Source organism: Anser anser (assembly GCF_964211835.1).
Source record: "Anser anser genome assembly, chromosome: 21".
In the NCBI taxonomy this organism is placed as follows: domain Eukaryota; kingdom Metazoa; phylum Chordata; class Aves; order Anseriformes; family Anatidae; genus Anser; species Anser anser.
In genome coordinates this window covers 3,279,511-3,300,214 of record NC_139742.1, presented here as the reverse complement: position 1 = coordinate 3,300,214, position 20,704 = coordinate 3,279,511, and the positions used below count along the sequence as shown (strand labels likewise).

Sequence of the window (20,704 nt, the reverse complement as noted above, 5' to 3'; positions counted from 1 at the left end):
GATGACAAAGTTCTGTGGCTCCTCACCTGCCCCAGGTTGTCCCATCAGCTGCATGAAATCCCAAATACACCCACTGTTATCTGTCTCACCTTCAGCTCCAGCCAACCAAGATGACCCTGGGCATGGTCCGAGGGGTCATGCCCACCTGCCCCAGCCTGAGCCCAGCCACACAGACCCAGCGGGCTGAGCAGCTTCACCCATCCCAACGTCCACCACGCAGGAGTAAGGACCGACTCCATCAATCCTGCACAGCCAGAGCTGCTGCTGCTTCCTCCTCATTGCTCTTAAGAGGGGGGAAAAAAGAATTTCTCCTCAACCAGCTGATAAAAGATGAAAGTATCACTGTGGGATTGATCACTCGGCACCAAGCCAGGCTTCACAGTCACTTTTATCACTGAACATAGCAGGAAGATGCTTCAAATGCAAGCTAGATACGGGATACGTCGTGTATTTCTAGAAGGAGAGTGCAGAGGTGAAGCCTTCAATGCATCTTCCTTCCTTTTGTTTTTACATCCAGCTTGTGATAATTTCACTTTGATTCCATCTAATCTGATTTGAACTGCTGCAAGTGCCACAACTGGGCAAAGCTGGTCCCAGTGAGGCAGTGGCTCTGGGCAGGGGGACATCGTTTGTCTCGTAGCATCGATTGCCCAGTTCAGCTCAGTGCACGTACTGGATAAACCTCTGGCTCCGTTCTTCAAGCCTGCACCCCAGAGTCAAAGCAGAATTCCTAGGCAATTTAGGTCTCCTATGCATCACTCCTATCTTGCAGGCTTTAATTTCCATTGCAGCATAACAGAAGGTCAAATAAATGTAGGCCATCTCTCCTGTACAAAATCAAAACACAAAAAGAGCAAGGGAGCTACACTTGGTAGGACATTTAGCTTGTCGAGAGGAAGCTCACATGAAAAGTCGTCGCTCCTTCTGCAAGAACCACACGTGCTTCTCCCAGATTTGTGTGCAATGGTGGATTTATTAAAAAGGGTGATGAGCTAGGAACTACGGGAAAGAGAATATTCCTTTTGTTGTGTCTTTCCCCTTGTTTTTAAGGGCAGGTTGAGGAAAGACTAAAAACAATGAGAATGCAAGCGGAGTTTCATATCTTTTCATGATGCAGCTCTTCTAATGCAAATAATTAACAGCAGCCAAAGTCAGATCACAGCAGGTAACAGCGAACTTGGAACTAATTTTCAGGGAAAATGAATGATTGCCTCTGTAATGAGGGAGAAGGAGGACAGAAGAACGCTTTGCCATTATGACAAATTAATCAGCCTAATTCTCCTCCAGCCTCTGCATGTCTTGCAGGCAGAAGTTTTATGATCTCAATCTGGCAAAAATCCTCAGGCCGGGAAAACATGTCATGAAACTCAGCAGAGCAAGTCACCGAGACAGCCGGGTCGGTGAGGTCCTAACGGGGCCGTGCTTGCCCCTAGCAAGCTGCTCGAACAGCCCCAAGGTCTCAGTGACCCAAGGCACCACAGTCAGCAGTGGAAACAGATATCCCCCGGGGAGACCAGAGGACAAGGCAGGGAGCGTTTAATGTGGCTCTGCCCACAGAGCATCACCCCACAATGCAGACTGCTCAGAACAGCGTGCTGCAGTGAGGAGTAAAAGCACCATTTACCCTGACCCTCAATTCACCTGCAAGGTGCCAGCACTGTCCGTGGCTGTGTCCCTTGCCAGGCTCCTGCTGTTCCAAAGATGCTATATTCATAGAAAAAGTCTCCCTGCGGTTCCTACACCTTGTGGTCTCAGACAACAAGAGGCAGGCGTTGCACAGCTCAGGGCAGAGCAGCTCTGGGCAGCGTTACAGAAATACACGGGGAAGATGCAAACTGGCCATCGTGGTGCCTCTTCCCACTTGGTTATTGCAGCCAGATGAGTAAACCTCAGGAAAGATAATTACTCTTTGTTGGCTGGTCCGGAGATCCCTCAGGCTTCACCATAAATATTTGAGGATGTGACACGCAGCATTTTTCACACTCGAGAGGCACAGACCCAGGACTCAGATGCATCATCCACAGTGCACTGCCCTCTCTGGCCACGCGCCGGCCGTCTCGCCACCCTCGCCCCTCCTCACCGCTGCGTGAAATGGTGCCAGAAAGCACTTAGCCTTGAAATAAGTCAAATCATCTTCCTCGCAGCAGCCCGTGATCATGTTTATCCTCTTTGCATCGTGTAACCCAAAGCATCCAAACAGTCACAAGTGTATTGTACGGAACCACTCGGCTCATTACCAGGCAAAATTAACGCCCAGTTCAACACCCAGGCAGTATGAAATTCTATAATCCCACCAGACCACAGAAGGAAGATGCTAGCTGGGCTGAGAGGGGAGCAGCATCAGGATGAGAAACATAGCCTTGAAAATCACTGCTAAGGAGGGACAGCGGGGAGCTAAAGGTGCTGATGGAGATGGGGGCCCATGTCCTGGTGGCAACAGCTGCAGAGCAGGATGGCAGAGGGCTGCAGCCTGTTAGCAAGAAATCAGTCCAAAGGCATACAAATGAATGAGCATTGGTCAGGACACCTCCGCTCCATGGGGGATTTTCTTCTTTCCTCACTGGAAACTGCAGAACCATGCACAGAGTTCAATAAAAATTTTTATCGGGATCATCACTGGGCATTTTCTGGTTAGAATCGAAGCCCAGACCCATGGCATGCTCCGCAGCAAACAACCCTGCGTTCAGGGAAAAGCAAAAGGTGTCTGGGGTCAACCCTTCTTAGCATGACTTGCAGCCAGAATGTTCCCATGGCGCCACCAGTGACAGTCAATCCCTTTTTCTTACAGAAAGTTTGTATTCCCCGTGATGGATGCCTTTATTGCTGCCTAAATCACAAAGAGTCTACAAATAATCTGATAACTAAGCATAATCACTCGCCTCATTCGATGGAAAAAGGTGTCTCAAGAGTAAGAGCTTATGGATACAAGTACCTAAACATTTTGCTGTTTCACACTGCTCTGGAAACCTTACAAAATACTGCCACAGGTTCTGGGAAATCAGGTACCCCAACATCCTGGGAGGAGGTCTGCATGGCTAGGCCAGCTTTTCATGATTAAAACAGAGAAACAAAGCCAAGTGCAGCTCTCCAGCATGAGCAAGACGTGTCTCATCTGTCTGTTTTCAAGTGGCAGAACACTATAGCTCCAATAAAAAAGCAAATGAGCCTACCGAATGTCTTAATGTTACCAAAAGGGAGAGAAATCTCTCCTCCTGCTTCTGTTCTCCTGGCCCACACAGCCCCGACCTTCTCTTGAATCAGCCATGGCACTCATCAAACGCTCCTCCAGAAAAATTAACCTGTCTTTTCCTGCTCCACTGATTTCTGCGGGGCTGATGAGTTTTATCAGTTCGCAGAGAGATCAAACAGGCATCAGAGAGGGAAAACAGAGAGCAGGGGAAACACAAAGAGAGAAGCAGAGAGGAAAGTCCCAGACATGGAACACAAACCTGCATTACCTCTGCCACACAAGCCGGATGCTGTGCTTCTGCCGTTGAGCCCCACACCTTTTGTGAACAAAGGCTGTAGGATTGTAGGAGCTGTTGGAAGTGTAGCTCACTTGTACACATGTACCCACCACACCTCACTGGGAAAACTAAATCTGACCGTATCCACAGTTTGACAACAGCAGAGTCTGCCTTTGCCCATGATGTGCAGCCTGGCAGGGGGGAAACTGCTACCAGCTTCCCCAGGCAGAGCCCCTTTAGCAGTGCGTGGGCAGGCTGACACACCAGCCACTTCAACTCATGTCTGCGGTAAAGATACAGGAGAACGCAACAATCCTATTGCACTGTTGGATAAACCATATTCCCAGGTACTGCACGACCCATGTCCTAGGACCACTGGGTGGTCTACATCTACTGCATCTCCATCTGGTAACTACATCTCAGTACTTGGTGGCACAAGGAGAGCAGAGCTCTGCCGGCAGTCTGGCCCACAGTGCTTGTGTCAGGGAAGGGAAAGGAGCAGAAGGCAGAGAGCACCATTTCGGGAGGGTATTTAAATATTAACTGATGACAAGAGCACTGGCAGTGCTTTGATCAGCATGCTAGAGGAGGACACGCTGTACAGCAGGAAGAGTCTCATTTAGTCTGGATGACAGAGTCAACATGCTTTTAATTACACCCATAGCCATGCACTTGGAGGATTATGTCATATCAACTGTGGCCCAAGATTTGGGGTTATTTTTATACCAAGTTTTTACCAGCATATACATATTTCCACATCTCCCTGCCACTTTCCTGTCTTCACTTTTATTATAATTCCAGAAGCAGCAGCAGCAGAGGGGACAGGTTGTTTGCTCTTTATTTTGAAACAGGTAGCATCTCTTCTGTAGCGTTTGCATTGCAAATGCTGCCATATTTTGCTAGCAGAGGAGACTCAGGACCCTAACCAGATCAATCTATCTCCACTGCTCAAACAGATAAACATGGGAGCTAAGCCCACCTTATGAGGCAGCTGCCCAGTGTTGACATGGGTTCACAAATAACTACAGAAAGGCAGAAAATTCCATTAGGAGTTATGGAAAAACTCTGTATAATCTAATATCAGTAGGAAGCTCAATAGCTTCGTTGTCATTTCATATTATTTATTTTGCCATAATCAGTGATAGCGTCTGCATACCTACTTCAGAAATCTCTGCCTTCCTTATTGTCCACTGAGGAGCACAAATAAGTGAGAGAAAATAGTTCAAAACCAACAGCAATGAAAAATACTCAGGTAAAAGACTTTTCTGTGGCTTCCCAAAGCACAGGCTGGCATGTTGAAGCTTAACTCTAATACTCGTGATGAATATGGCAGAATATTGGAAAATAAAACACAACCTTCCCAACAGGGTTTTTGTGGAAAAGGGCAGTAACAAAGACCATGCACAAGCCTGGGAAACCAGTGATCTAATCTCAGCTTGCCATTGTGCCTGGGGACATTACGTCCCCTCTTTCTACTCCACTGCTCCCTCTCTAATGTGCAGAGAGGGAAGGTGGCAGAGCTTTGTGCCACCCTCAGGAGACTGAAGGCTGCAAGGTGCTCAGATCATGAAGATAAGAAGCAGGTAAGTGAGTGCTGAGATAACCCCGTTGATTTTATTTTATTTTTTTATTTTGTAGAACCCCTAACCCTAAATCAACTTTGTTTTATAGAAAACAGAAGGTGGGATATTGCTGAGGATCCTCCACTGCAGGAGCCACGAGCTGACAGTCACTGGAATGCAGATTGCATTACGCCCTTGGGTGAAACCCTGCCCTGTGGAAGTCCACATGCACTTACCAGTGACACCTTCTCTGTAGTTCTTTCAGTGGTCAAAATCTCCAGGCACGGAGACTCACGCAAAGAATGTCCTCTAGTAAAACCACTGATTTTTCTAAAGTGCTGTCTGGGGCTTTTTGTTAGAGAATATAATGACAACAGTCTCTGCCTTCAGAGGGTCTTTTTGTCTTTGTGGTGCCTTTCCCTCACCAGACTGTTCACATATACCCAGGTTCCTACATTGCTCAATAGCTGCAAGCCCACCAGGAGCCTGCTGAGCAATGTGGTCAACACCTGTGCTACGATGTTCATTTTCTTCAGCCTCTCCCCAGGAACTCTTCCAGCCAAGGAAATCAAACCACTATATAGAGTAGAATTAAAAAGCTTCCCTCTGTGAAGAAAATATTACAATCCTTACCACTAACAAAGGGAAACTTAACATACAAAGCTGCCTTCTCGTTTTGTTTTCAACAGAAGATACACATTTATATAATATTCATAGCTTGCCCCAAGCAACCAGAGGCTTTCAGGGGAGCCAGGCTGAGGTTCCCATCTTTCAGTCACCAAATACGCATGAATCCATCACAAAGGAACAGGAGCCTGCAGGCTGCCGAGCTTCATTTTAGATCACAAGCATCATTTCAGCCAATGTGGGCTGACCCCGCTGCGCAACGAAGAAGATGAACTACCTAACAAACCACACGCGGTCCTGCCTCTGGTGCTCGCTTGAAATTGTATGTCAAACAACCATGGTCACAAAGCTCCCCCTTGCAAAGCATCTGATTATGGTGGGATGTCTGAGGAATGGCTTTGATTCAATGGCTTTCATTGGTTATTGATCGTGGGCATTATTCCTGGACCAGCAAAGCGCAGCACCTGGCCTTCTCCATGGGCTCTCTTATAATAGTCCATCTCCCTGTCTTCAAACACAATTGCACTTCTGCTTCCTGCTCCTTACCCCAGCTCGTGCTCTGAGGATGAGGATCCCGAACAAAATAACTACACTGAGCATGAATCTCTTCTTTGGAAAACACTTTTCTTTCTCTAGTAACTTAAAGAGCAAATGTTTAACACTGGAAGGCATTTACCAGTCAACAACATTAACTCTTTTCTCTCTTCCCCAGCTGCCAAGAGCCAGAAATAAATCTAGATTTTTATAGATCTATATAATTGAGATCACCTGGATGGGCAGGAAGAAATTGTGTGCAAAATGAGGTGCCAAAGTCTAAGAGCTCACAAACCATTAAGATGAGTCAGATTGTTAAATGCAGATCAAATTTCCACAGACGCTGGGGGCGTTCCAGCTAGCCTTCAAACTTGGCAGCTCGATCTCTACAATGGCCCAAACCCAGAACTCATATCCAGCAAACGCTGAATCCTTGGCTGACCCCCGGGCTTTGAACATCAAGAGACCGGTACGTCCCCAAACTCCAGACGTTGGCTTCAACGGCTAGAGATCTAAAATAAATAAATAAATGAAGCCGAGATCTTTTAATTGCCTTTTGTTGGAGCGTCAAATTTCCCCATGCTGCACAGCTAGACCAAATCCATTATGAGCACTTTGATTTTTAAGGCAACACAAGAGCAAGTGGTGGCTCAACAGGCCTGAGCCAATATAATTAGAGGAATTCGCTTAATTTCTGTCTGCATTCAGAATCATCTCAATTTAGCCTACCCTGTACCCTATAGGTCTGCATTCTTATAGGAATAGCCCACAGCAAGGGAAGGACAGGGTAGGAAGTGTGTGAAGAGGGGCGATGTACAGTGCAATGTATCACTTCGTCTTCTCTTTGTCACCTGCATCCTCTCCACAGAGCTAAAACCCACAAACACGCCTTCCCTTCTCACGTCCAGGTGCAGACAAGCAAGTCATTGGTGTCTTACCCTGACAGGACGCCCAGCACCAAGTTGAGCATGAAGAAAGAGCCAATGATGATGAGAGGGATGAAGTAAAGCCAGTTCCAGGTATTTCCTGCAGCATCATTTGTCTGGAAACCAAGAGAAGGGGAGAGAGAAAAACAAATATTAATCAGGCTCAGGAGCACCGCAGCATAACGGGCAGGGCAGAGGGCACTGGTGATTCCCCTCAGATTTCTTGGGGCTGTCTACCACCAATGTACTGGTTAGTTATGATGTAAATATGATAAGTTTTAACCACCAGCAAAAGACCTAACAAACCAAGCTGACTGTCCCACCGCCCACCCCACAATTCACCGTCAGCTCCAGCACAAAGATTCACCTCTTATTCCAGAGGGGGCCAAAATATGACTTCAAATGACCCACCTCTGTGTAGGCCTTTTGCACCAGCCTCCTCCCTCCCTCCCCCGAGCTGCGAACTGCCATGTGCTGAGCATCAGCGCTGTATTTACATCCGAACCGAGGCACATGAGGACAGGAGGGAACCACAGCCTTCCCCTAATCCGGGCTGCGTGGCGCCGTGCCCAGAATCTGTGCACGCACACGGCGCAGGAGAAGACAAGAAGTCTGCAAGAAACCGAGGCGTCCTCAGAGCGGCTGCAATCCCACATCTGCTTGCTCAGCACTTAGGAATTCTGTCATCAAAACCCCGTCTGAGGCTCCCTGATTAAGCAGCAGCCTAGATTAAGGGGAGGGAAGGGTGTTTTAGTTTATGACAAAGTTTCTGCATTCATCAACCACAAGGGAGCTCTTTAAGGAACTGCTGAAAAGTAAAATGCCACATGGCCATTTACCGAAGCCAAGAGAAAAAAAAGCAGATTCTTTTCTTGCAAGTGAAGAACGCAGCAACTTGAGAATCTGATGTCAGGTGTAAGGGAGGGGGAAGGGGAAGAAGAAGAGAAAAGACCCAAAGACATTCCTGCTCTCCTCCCTCCCCCCCTGCAGCAGGTAGAGAACAACATGGGCACAGGGCTGACCTGTCCATCCTGAGATGGAGGAGCCCACAGAGCAGCTCTTACAAACATCACCTTGCAGAAAATGCAATCATTCTAACTGGTATCGGTGCCTTTTCTTTCTTATCCATGGTGCTTTTTAGCCACTATCCCCTATCACATTTGCAAGTGAACTTTTGCTGACCAAAAGAGCCACCGAAAGAGTAAGGGCTTTAAATGCAGCCATGGATATTCCAGCCGGGTGTGCTCAATGCCATCTCAAAGTGTCTCTGCACGAGCCACCTGTGACATGGGTGACCAATGGCACAGCATTTTCTGCAGGTAATAACGCTTAGGGCACCAATGCAAGCCAATACCTTCCGAGTTGTTTTTAATATGGTGCATATCTGCACAAATCCTTCCCGGGGAACCTTCTCCAGATCACACGAACGACAAGCAGTTCTCCAAATAGCTAAGATCTTCAGAAATATCCGTGTCAGTTGATCAGTGACTCACCGGGAGGAACAGGGACTAACTAACCCAGCCACCTACCATCCCTCCAAAAGGGACGCGTGTGACACCACCGTGTGACAGACAAACGAATTTGAAGAGAAAACAGGCTGGGAAAATGAGAGCAGAAGGACAGGAGAACTCTGTCCAGTCCGTTATCTCATTTTAGGGATTTTAATATGCCTTTACCAACACTTGCCATCGCACCCCAGCCCTGATTCTCATTCTGGTGACCAAGGTGGCAGCGCTTGTGCTACCGGCTGGAGCAAACGCTCCCGATTCAGCGAGGCAGGGAACTGCCATCAGCCAGGCAAGGGGCGCTGGAAAACCCAAAAGGAAGAGCTGGAGGAAGGGAACAGATGGGAGAAGGGAAACCACATAAACATGCAAAGAGAGTGCAGTAGGTTCATTGCTGCCAAATGATCGTTTATCATTTATTTATTCATTTGAAGCCCAAACTTGGCGACAGATCTGCAATTCCATGCCACGATCAAAGCCCTTAAAATGAAATGTGCTGAAATACGACTAATTAACCACCCTCCTCTGAGCGCTCGCTAGACTGCCTTATGCTCAGGGCAGGGCAGGGCCTTGCTCTGGTAGTCCTGTCTCACACAGGGATCCAGGACAAGCCAGAAGACAAAACACCGGACACAAAGGTGAGCAGAATAACCCTCTCGAGAAAGCAGAGCCTTCACGGACATGCAGCATCTTTCCCAGTGCTCCCAGACACACTTGAACCCAAGCAGAGTTTACAGCAGCTGCTCTGCCATGGTGAGGTGCTTTCACAAATCAAAGCTGGGAGCTGCCAGGAGAACCAAACTCCTGTCCTCCAGGCACCTCCCCGTGCAGAGCAACTGGGTCTCGGGCTACGGCCCACCTCCAGGCTTGCTCATTAAGCAGGATGAGCCAAGAGATCAAATCAATTTTTATGTTCCAGCTGAAATACTTCACCGGAGTAATGCCTGGCTGACTGTCGGTGCCATTTGATCCTAACCACAGGTCTAAGCCACCAGGGAAGAAGCAGAAACAAAACACTTGTAATGATGCACCAGATTTACATTGGGAAACAGCAGGGCTTACAGGAGAGCTCCCTCGCTGCTCACCTGCTGATAGCAGCCAGAGGGCTCTTCACAAGCACCACCTGAGCAGTGCCCAAAGCGAGCTGAAGGCTTGCTCCAGGAGCACCCCGGGCACAGGGACCAAGCACTTTGTGTCCATTAAACTTGGCAGCTTCAGACTCCCACGGGACACAGGCTGCACAGGGGGAAACTCAGGCACGGGAAGTCCAAGGGACAATTTGGGGTCACGGTGGAAGCCAGGACCCAGAGGTCTGTTTGTTCTGCATCCAAAGCCCATAAAAACCGTCCATCCACTGCAGTGCTCTTCCCAACAAGCCCAGCTGCACCACGCAGCAGGATGGCCCAGGGCACAGCAGGGTGCCCCAGGACAACCTTGGCTTTAGCCGCCTGGGGACTCTCTCCTCTCCTTCGCACAGCACCGAGCACACTGACAACATCCCCGAGCAGCAACACCATGGCTGGCTATCTGTGGAGATATATGGGTGAATACTGTCACCTGTAACAAAGGCAGAAGCTAAAAGGTTTCTGTCACGCTGGGAGATTAATGCCCTGAACTCCCAATAAAGCCAAAGGGAACAGAGCGTGCTCCAGCAAAGCACGAGGAGCCCCGTGCAGCCCATCCAACAGCAGAGGAAGGCCGGTGCTAAAGCTCGCTTTGTCTCCCAGACACAGAGAGCAGTTCAGCCACTGCTTCGTTATGCTAATGAGATGGCAGCTGCATCTAATTATTAATTCATTTAAAGGTATGTTTTGAAGCAACCAACTTGAAAGCAGCCTACTGCTGCTTGCAATGTGCTGTGGAGAGCAGAAATGTTTTTGTGTTACCTTTTGGCTTCCTTTCTGCAGCCCTGGCCATGACCCTAGCTCTGGGGCAAGCAGGGAGGCAAAGCCCTGTGTTTGGCTGCCCTGAAGGATTTTTTCATGTTGTTGGAGCTTCTTGCTGCTGCAGCGGCTCTGTCCCAGCCCGCCCCAGCCCATCACCACCATAGGACTTCTCCAGCCAGCACAGGTCAGCCAAACCCTCCCTGCTCAGCCATCCCTCCCCATCCTGGCAGCGCACCACCAGCTCTGCGGGGACCCTTCCTAAATCCAGCTCTGTGGCTGGGGCATCACCAGGGCCCTCACAGCCCATCAGCCTTGCAGCCTAATCCAGGCTCCAAGGGGGGCCGATCAGAGGGAGCAGATGTGCTCGGGCAGGGGAAGCAGCACGTAAACGCTGCAGCGCTTCCTTGCCAGCACGGCTCCCACCAGAAGTGGGAAAACTGCAGCAGCCTCTGCAGAAAGAGACCCACAGCCCCGAGGAAGGGAAGCCTGTGCGGTTCCTACCAGGGCTGCTTAATCACGGTTTGAATCAGCGATGAGCTCCTGGTTCTGGAATCCCAAAACGATGAACGTGCATTAAGTGATTTTTGGTTTACACGCAGCCTTGCGAACAGGCAAGTTACTGCCTCTGTTCGGATGGTGGCAAACCTGAGGTTTTGGGAGATTCACAGACTGAAAATTAGAGCAAGTCAAACAAGGAATAATCCCCCAAATCCTATCCCCCTCTTTTCTCTAAGCAGACAGCACAGCTGCCCACACGTTCCCACACTCCTCCAGCTTCTACAACAGAACCTAAATCTGTATTTCACGTGGGAGGCGGATGGGGGATTCCCACACAGCCGGGCTTTTGTGCCGCCTCCCAGCAGCCAGCAAATCGAACACTAAAGCCATGGCCCGGGGGTGAACCTGAGTCCCGAAGGATCTGCAATCTGGAGCTGACAGCTCCTTGGAGCTGGTGCGAACAGAAGACCTGCCACCGCTTTGCACTGCCCACAGCCCCATTCAGCACATGCCAAGCAGCGATAGCGCATGTTTAAATAACAACCTCTTCAAATAAGCTATTAAACGCTGCTGTACCTGATTAAATCCTCTTGGGCAACACAAAAGCAGCAGAACAACAAAGACCTTTGCCATAGGAAAATGCCTGGTGGCACAAGGCAGGGATTCTGAATACCCTATTTGTAGACTGTCATGCTACAGTGAACCTAAGCAATAAAATCTCACTTTTCAGCTTCTGATTTCCCAGTTTTTAATCAAAATACAATCATTCTAATTGCCTCTCTCCCCAAATCATCACCGTCTCCACTTGCAGCCCCTTTATACCTGTGCTGAGAGGGAAAGAGAGCTCAGGGATGCCCACACGTCCTACGCCAGACCAACTCAGTCACCACAGATCCTCATGGGAATACACCGACCTTATTGTAAACTTATAATTAACAAATTATACAGACCTCCTAATGACTTGGACCTGCTTTGAGGAAGCCACTGCAGGTTGGGATGTCAGTGCAGGCCAGCTGCCTCGTACCACCCATGCAGCAGCGCCCAGCCCTCCGTGGCATCCTCCTTTCTGTGCCCGTGCCCCCATGAGTGCAGCCACCATGATGCAAGAGCACTCCCTGCTCGCAGCCAGAGCTACAGAAATGCTGCAAAACTTCACGGCTCGGAGATGAATGCCCTTCTGCCACTGCTGCGGGTGGGAGGCACCTCTGGAGGCAGCAGTGAACAGAGGAGCTGCACAGCCTTCACACCAAGCCCCTCTGCCACTGCTTGAAGGCAGCCAAAATACTGTCATAGGCGTTCATCTGTTGACTTTGCAACTTTAAATGAGACCTTTAATGGCAGCATCTACAGAGGTGTAAAGTCACAGACCATCATCCACACACAAGCATCACCCTGGATGCAGACCCTGAACAACGTGCAGGTTGGTCCTGCCTGTGGACTTCCAGCTAGGGTTCCCTGGCTACATAAACCAGCTTGAGAGCCCAAAGCAGCTGCTAGAAACCCATTTACACTTAGAATGACTCCACCTTTTTTTTTTTTTTTTTTAAACAGTAAACAAGCAAACCACCACCCTTTTCTAAACACAGAGCCATTCTGCTGCTTACATCTTTCTTTTTTCAGCCACTTCGGGCAAGAATCACAACCCTGAAGTAATTGCCCCACGCCTCCAAGGAAGACTTTGTTCTGTCCCATCCTTCAGCATATTCTCTGTCGATACGAAAAACAAGCAATTAGCAGACTAACATACAAACCTTGGAAATGTTTCCAGAGTAGGGTTCGATAAAGAAGGGATCTAATTTGACAGATACAGCCAAAGCTGAAACAACACAGACCTTAACTATTTACTATGATTTTAATCAAAATGTGTAGTACGCCTAAAGTTCACTCTTTAATTTAACCAATGCCTGACATATATGGGGCAATTAAAGTGCAATCTTCCCTTAAATAAGTTATTTAGCATTGGGGAAAACTCTCAGCTGTCTTTGACAGATGAACTTTATTTACCTTTCATCTGATTTTTCACAATTCTCTCTTCACAGCTTCTGTTAATTAGCAACACTTTATGTTTGATTTATTTCTGTTTCCATTCTTAGGATTAGGTGAACAGAGAAATTTCCAGGAACAAAGCGGAATCAAAACCACGTAAAGCATGTGCAATCAGCACATGGAGCCCTGCTCTGTCCAGCACATTTCCTCCAGGCACCAAATTACGCCTGCTGAGCTCTTCATCAGAGTAAGACCTTGCACAAGATGGCATTAAGGCAGCAAACCCAAATTTGCTGTGAAAGGCTTTTCTTAGTTCAGTCTGTGGAATTAATGACTACCCAGTCTATTTGCAAAAACAGTCACAGACTCAAATGAAGCTTAATGTGGCTACTTCTCTAGGACACTACGTGGTCCACATTACCATAGCATCAGTTTGCAGTTACGGAAAGTAACAAGTGCTTTCACAGATGGACAGTGAGGCACATAGGCTTCACGTGAACTTAACAGGTCCAAGTCCAAATCCAACTCATCTGAAGTCCTTGAATACATACCTGTGGGAAAGCACAAGCTTTGTCTATTCAAGGCAAGAAATATTCATTGTTATTTGAGCTATATTTTTAACTGGAATCCCTGCTGGAAAGTCTGGACCCTGTTCAACTGAAATCTCTAGAGATGAGAGATCTGCACCAAAATCCAGCCTAGTCGACTGCAGACCCATGCATTCAGCAGAACATGAGAAATTTGGTTAGAAGCTCAAAAAAACAAAACAAAAAACACCACCAACAACCCTCAAGCCTAAAACCTAGCAGGCTATCAAATAGCTTTATTGTATTCTATGTTTTATTTTCAACAAAGATGGTCACAAAACAGTTCTCAAAATACTGTAACCCTCAGAAATAAGCTTAGGGGACTAGGAAATAGTCAACGGGGCTTCATCTCTTTCAGCAGAGCTTTGAAACATTTTTCTTTCCTCTATTCCATGTACTTAGTTATCAGAAAAGTTATTAATTTATTTTCAAACATTTATTTTTCTCCCTTTTTTCCTCCCTTCCCTTCCCTATCTGTCTGCATCAACTGAAAACAGAAGGAAAAAAATAAAATTTTAAAAAGGCTTTCATCATTTAAATCTTGTACATCTCTTTTCACCCAGAAATACCAACAACCCCTGCACTGAGGACAACTTTATTTCTATTCCCAGCTTTACAGAAGGTGAAATAGGGTCACAGGAAGGTGAGAGGAAAGCTGCTTCCCCATTTCCCAGTAGACCAGTAGGAGAATCAGGAGAGAAAACTACTTTAAGTTCTGACCCCATGTTCTGGTTTATCACATAAAATATCAGAATCTGCAAAATAGTCATGTACTTTTTTTTTTTTTTGATAGTTTCTCCTTAAATTCAATCTTGGCACAAAGTCAGCCTGCTAACTTTAGTTACTGACTTTCAGATGTTATGGTCCATTTGCAGAGAGCATCTGGTATTTAGCTCTGCAGGGACTTGACAGCCAGGGAGTGCTGGCGATTGACCCTTCTGAGCAAAATTAAATTGGCAGAGAGGTGCACGTCCGATTGATGCTCAGGGGTTGTACTACCCACAGGAGGCAGATGACAGAGCACCTGCCTGGTGTGCTCATCTGTGTGAAGGAGAAAACTAAAATGGGTTGGTTAATGAAATTAGTGGTCGGCCCAAATCACACTCCTGCACATGCTGCATGCACTGAGACAGAGTTGGACTGGGATTCAGATGATCTTGAGCATCTCTCTGTTTGGGATCAGTGGGATCAGGTCCATTCAGGTGCCCCTGCACGTAGAGGAAGTGATTCAAAACGGAAGAGCCCCAGGCCAGCAAGCTGCAGAGAAATCTGGAGTCAGGAATAAACACTGGTGGTTTTGTCTGCTTACCTGTGTTTTGAGGCAAACTCCCTAACTGGAGGTCTCCATGTGTGCCCTGGGCTGGACAGGATCTCAGGAAGCCCTAAAGTCCATCTGAGGTCCAGCTAACAACCAAAGGTTGGAGGATCTTCCTGCCTCCTCCTCTACCCCATTACAATTGTGCCTTCTGTGCCTCTACAGCAGCTCCCACGTGGGTTTTGGATTTTGGGGCAGAGGATGTGTTTTCTGGGGGGCCCTTTGGGATGGGATAGCTGTTGTCCTGAGGGTCAGCAGTTGCAAGAAAAGCATTTAAAGAGCCCACTGCCCCCCTGCACTTTTTACATTTAACATTGGCCAAAACAAATCAAATCCCGCATACAATGCCTGCTCAAAGTGAACTCTCTGGGAAGAGGTGCTCTAAACTCCTGGCACATCTACACCCAAATCAGTGTTGCTGAGAATACCCTCTCCTTCACAGAAGATGTTTGAGTTACTCCACTTTGAGTTATTCCAACTTTTTACCGTCGGGATATGGGTCATCCTACCACACTGTTGTAAGAAAACAATAATCCACCTTGTTCAAAGCCCCTGGCTACTGCTTGGATCCATCCGTAACTCCTGGTGCCCAAGTGGGCGTCAGAAAAAAAATAAAAATATCCACAACTCCTCTGAGTCTCACAACACTAAAAACAATGACGGTTTGAAATGGAGATCATCCTTCTGCCCCCCTAAAAAGGGGGTCACTTGCACCCAGCACTGCAGTCACCTGATATGTAGAGGAGCAGAACAGTTATTCACTGCTAGAATCAAAATAAAATCCAGAATATTTCACAACCTGCAGACAAAGTCAAACTGCTCATGGCTTGAAACAACACAGAATCAGCCTCAACTGCAGAATTTAAAAGCCTTGGCAGCACCAGCTATGCTGAGACACCAGGCCTGGCATTAGCTCTTGTCCTCTTGGCCCAAGAGCCCTACCAAACCTGTAACAAGCTTGGGGTGCTAAAGTTAAAGAATCCCTTTGGAGGTTTTGGTGGAAGCATACCGATAGACAATTAGCACTTTGGGTTTCAATGCTTTAGGATTCAAATTTTCTAGCTTTTCTTTCCAATGATGAGAGCTAAAATGTCCCAAATAGAGAGGAAGTGAGTTATGATTCTCTCAAGCACATAATTCCAGGAACTGGGCTTTCAGAGGAAAGCATCCAAATGCACAAAATCAACTCAAATAACAGAAGATGACCCTTGGAAAAATCCTCAAAGCTTGCAGCATTAAAATTTTGCTAGGATATTGCTAACCACATACAAACATGTACTAAGTACAGTTGTTGCACGCAGTAATAATGTTAATTCAACCAAATTAAAATAGCAGCTAAATTCCTCTCTGTTTCTCCCCCTACCCTTTCCAAAGGCGCACAGAGATGGGGAGACTGAAAAAGCAAAAATGCTGATGGTTTATGCCTTGATCTGAAGGCTTATGGCACCAATAAATCAATACATAAATATGCTAACAGGATTTCTTGATAAAAAATTCGTTCTATCCTCTGATAGTGTGGACTCACTCGGCTGCTTTATTCATGAGTGTGCCTGCCTGCCCAGTGCTGTGAAAGCCTCATTCACTGTCAAAAATTACAGGCAGGCCAAGGGACTCTACCCACTTATTTTTATTAATCTCTTTTTTTTTTTTTTTTAAAACAGGTTTGGACTTTAATGATGAATGTGAACTAGGTCTAAGCAACTCCTATTGGAAACAGGCAATGCGTGTTCATGCTAAGGAAGGTCAGACCTATGGTGGAGTACCCAGGACAAAGCTCTACCCCAGCAATCATGCAACCAACTACCCCGTGAACCACCCTGGGCGGTCACAGCACAGAACTTGTCAGCAACATGTGTTTTACATGTGAGAGCATCTTCTTCGTGGTCACACAGCAAGCTCGCAGCACAACAATGAACAGAGCCCAGAATGCCTGAAGTTGTAACCAGAGCCACCCAAATGCAGCTCACGGGCTGCTTGCAGCCTCCCAATCCTGCAGCTCCCATCTGGCTGTGGGTCTTCAGATATGACAGCAGACCCAGGCGCTGCATCACCAGTGATCCATGGTCCACCCAGCAGCACCACGGGGCATCTGCACCAAGCCGCACCCATTTATCTCAAAGCCCTCAAAAGCAACGTCTAGCAAATAAAAAACCTTCCCTACCTGCACTCAATATTCTCTGTAAGTTTAAATGTCAAATTATTGGTAAAACCAAGTAATTCAAATAGTTTCACCTACACGTGACTCAAACAGAAATGTTAATGGGCAGTCAATTCCTCCAGCAAAACTTCAGAGCAATCTATTATTAAAACTAGCACTGCAGAAGCCTCACATCATTGTCTTCAAGTCTCTTTTCTCTGAGCACACAGCCAAGTCCTGCTTTCTGGGAAGGAGGAGGCCTTGTGTCACCAGGTGCCCACAGAAGGAGAGCACAGAGGCTGCTGGAGTTGGGCTGTGGAGAGTTTCAGGAGTGGTTTCTCCTTGAAAAGCAGGCACTGCTTTGGAGTTGGGGATTCTTGGAAAGCAAGAGTGCTTTGTATGTCACTCACTGCTTGAAAAGACTCATGCATAAGTAAAGTTACTCTTAGAACGAATCCAGGGTTCCCTTGAAGCTTTTTCTTCTGCTGAGAAACCAACCATCAAGGCTTCAGGTACCTTTTATCTTTCATCACATAGCCAAATTTGACCCTAAAAGCACTCTTAAAGTCACAAGGAGGGCAGAATGCACAAAATTATGCACGCACAGACATGACACGTTTAGAGTCTAGTTGCTCAAGGATATGTGCAATATTCACATAAGGATAAAGATACATTCAGACCACGATATGACTTTTGTTGGTGTGGTGAGATGATGCAGAACAAACTTTCCCTCCTACTCAGCAACCCCTGTGGCCTATACCCCTAAGTCAACAGGACAGAGACAGTCACATGGACTGATTCCCAGAACACTTAAAGAAACCAATACTCAATCATTTTCCGACAATGACCATGGGAAATTGTGGATCAATGCCCAAAATCACTGCAGATAATGGCAGTCCTCAGAATAATGCACAGGCTTGCTTGTCATCTTAAATGTAGATCTAGAGTCTTCCTGAAAGAATAAAGCCTATATACCTCAAGCACTGATTTTCCCTCCAAACATCGCAGGCAAAACCTTCCCAAGAAATTTTCAATACCAGAAAACTGTTTAAATGAATTAAATTCTTGATTCTGTTGCATGAAATATGAACAATAGACTATTGTACATGTGCATTCCTCGGCAGAGAATTGGGTTTGTGCAGAGCATGGATCTGTTTGGGTCAGGCCACCTTCTCATTTTGTCTTCTAATGAGAATAGCTTTAGCTGTACAGCTTCTTCTCTAGTCCATTATAAGCAAAATATATACTTGAAGATCTCTCTACAGCCCACAGAAAAAGCTAGAGCTGAGAGTTTGGCCACACAAACTTCAAACTATGGTATAAATTCATTAAATCTGCAGAAGATTATGAAACCGGCTCAAAGCTCTTCTCCATATTCCAAGAGTGTTCACTGGGAGGGGCACTCATGGGCCAACCAGCCAAAGATTTTGCCACAGACCACGCTCACAAACAAACTAACCCTAAAACAAACACATACCCAGCTTTTCGGTCATGTTGATCAGCAGATGACTTATTAAAAGCCAGATGAGTTCAAACGCTTACACCTGTCCTGCTGGGAAGCATCTTGTCAAGAAAGCTGGAAATATCCTTTCATTTTTTTTGGTCTTGGCTTCCTCCCATGCCGTACAGAGCAGCTGTGCAAGCCTGGTCTCTGCCAGAAGGTCTCGCCACACTTTAGGTTGTCCCGATAACTACTCCCTGGTCCTGCGAGGAGCTGACCGACCTCTGGCCAGCGAGCTCAACGCCTGGCTATGGCACCACAAGCCCTGCATGGCATAATTGCTCCAAATGTACCTGCTTCTCTGTTGAGAAACAAATAAGCATATGTTTTTAATCCACCTAAATGACAACCGTTTTAATCTAGATAAATGGCAGCATAACAGCCAGTTCAATGGGCTATACCCTGAGCTCCTGCAAACCCACGCAGACGCTCTCACTTCACCAGGACTTTTCATTTTGGACAGCAGGTAAGGCAGATGTAGAGTTGCTCTTATTTCATGAGCATGTTGCTTTCCACACTTGCTGGGCAATTTCCTCCCGTAAGAGAGCTGCAGAGTGTTTGCTGGACTTTGGCACAAGAATATTGTTGGAAAGAGCATCTGGATGAAAATCCCACTTGAAAGTCCCTGTAGCCCTGGGAATGTTACCTGCTGGAGGGGAAAGGAGGAGGGAGGCTGGCATCTCTCAATTGAAGGCAGGCAAAGGAGAACGATGGCACTTTCTGCCAAAGAGCACCTTCAGCTTGCACCTTGTTGCAGCACCCTCGCGAAACACGCCAACAGGTTGCCCAGAGCATCTCTGCCCCAACAGGCTGTTCCCTGCCTCTCTACCACTGACACAACGCAGGAAACAGCCCCAAAACCACCATCTGTGCAGTTTTCTATGCCCAGTACCTCCAGCCTCTCTTGCAACTGCACACTGAGAACCCTGCTCATCCTACTGCCAAGCTGCCTGGAGACACCATGACCCCAGCGCTGGACCCATTACTGCAGCCTGGCTTGGAGCTGCTTCTGTTCATCTCCTGTGCCCCAGAGTATGTTGTCTGCAGGTCAAAGAACAAAGACATTCTCCTGAAGCCCATGCACATCCAGCAGTAGCACCTAGCTGCAGATATTTTGGGTTTCCGTAGGGTTTACAAGAGCAAAAAAGTCCTCGCTTTTTTTTTTCTTTTTTTTTCTTTTAAAGAAGTGTTCTGTTATTCTCTTCCACTTCAACCACAGATGTAGCAGTCATGGCATAAACAGGCTGGCATGCTTCTGAAAGCACCCAGCTGCCTTTATTTCCCTTTGTAGGAAACCAATTGTTGAGCATGTAAGAGAGCTGCTTGTACCCTCGCTGCTGTAATGTTGTCAAGCTGCAAGTGAATTTCTTCAGCTGGAGTTTTCACTTCTTGGCAAGCACAGATGATTAAGCTGTTGTTTGGAGAGATTTTAATTTCTTTTCAGAGAGCAATTGCTCCGTTGAAAGGGCTCTTTAAGTTTGTATGATGTATGTCACTCTCCTGCTCTGTATGTTAAACGTCTCCCATTAAAGCCTGGGGGTGGCTGCCCCACAGTCGTTTGGAACATATCTTCACTGAGACGTTAAAGAAAATGCAGAAAATTCAGTGAGGAACTTAAACCCTGTCTCAACTTTACACGTTTGTTCAAGTGGTTTTCTGAGCAGGGTAATCTGCTGAATCAGGGCTGAAACGTCCAACCCTTTTAGCCTTAGAGAGAACTTCCATGTGGCACGGGGTCAGACAGTCTGTTTTTCCAGACAGATGGAGACCCGGCCACGGTCAGAGAAATGCATCAAACCTGTCTTGGCATCTAGACATTTCAAAGCCATTTTAGCCTTAGACAATCTCCCCATTTTCTATTGTAACAACTTTGGATTTAAACAAAACTTTCTGGATGAGGAAGCGCGCAACGCACGCCATACAGTAATACTGCATCTCTTAAAGATCTGGGACTCCAGCCCTTTGGCAAACAGGCCCTACAGCCCTCCAAAATCCAGTAGGAGGGGGAGGGAAGCAAGAATAAATGGATATCGGCCAAGGCAGAACTAAGAGCAGAAGTCTGTTGTACAGACAGGTCATCATCCCCCGAGGACCCACCAGGTGTGCAGATTCCTCCATTTACCACAGAGGTTTGTTTCAGGAGCCAGCAGAGAAATTCAACTGAGCAGGTAAA

The 20,704-nt window shown here is 47.0% G+C and overlaps 1 protein-coding gene across 14 annotated transcripts in view; it reads right to left on the bottom strand.

The window, feature by feature from the left end:
- LOC310885015 (voltage-dependent N-type calcium channel subunit alpha-1B-like) overlaps nt 1-20,704 on the bottom strand; it is a 283,849-nt gene that overhangs the window by 146,384 nt on the left and 116,761 nt on the right. For all 14 annotated transcript variants that reach the window (XM_083807730.1, XM_083807736.1, XM_083807737.1 and 11 more), the window contains one exon: nt 7,129-7,232. In XM_083807730.1, the coding sequence (XP_083663856.1) occupies nt 7,129-7,232 (104 nt within the window). The remainder of the gene's footprint in view (nt 1-7,128; nt 7,233-20,704) is intronic.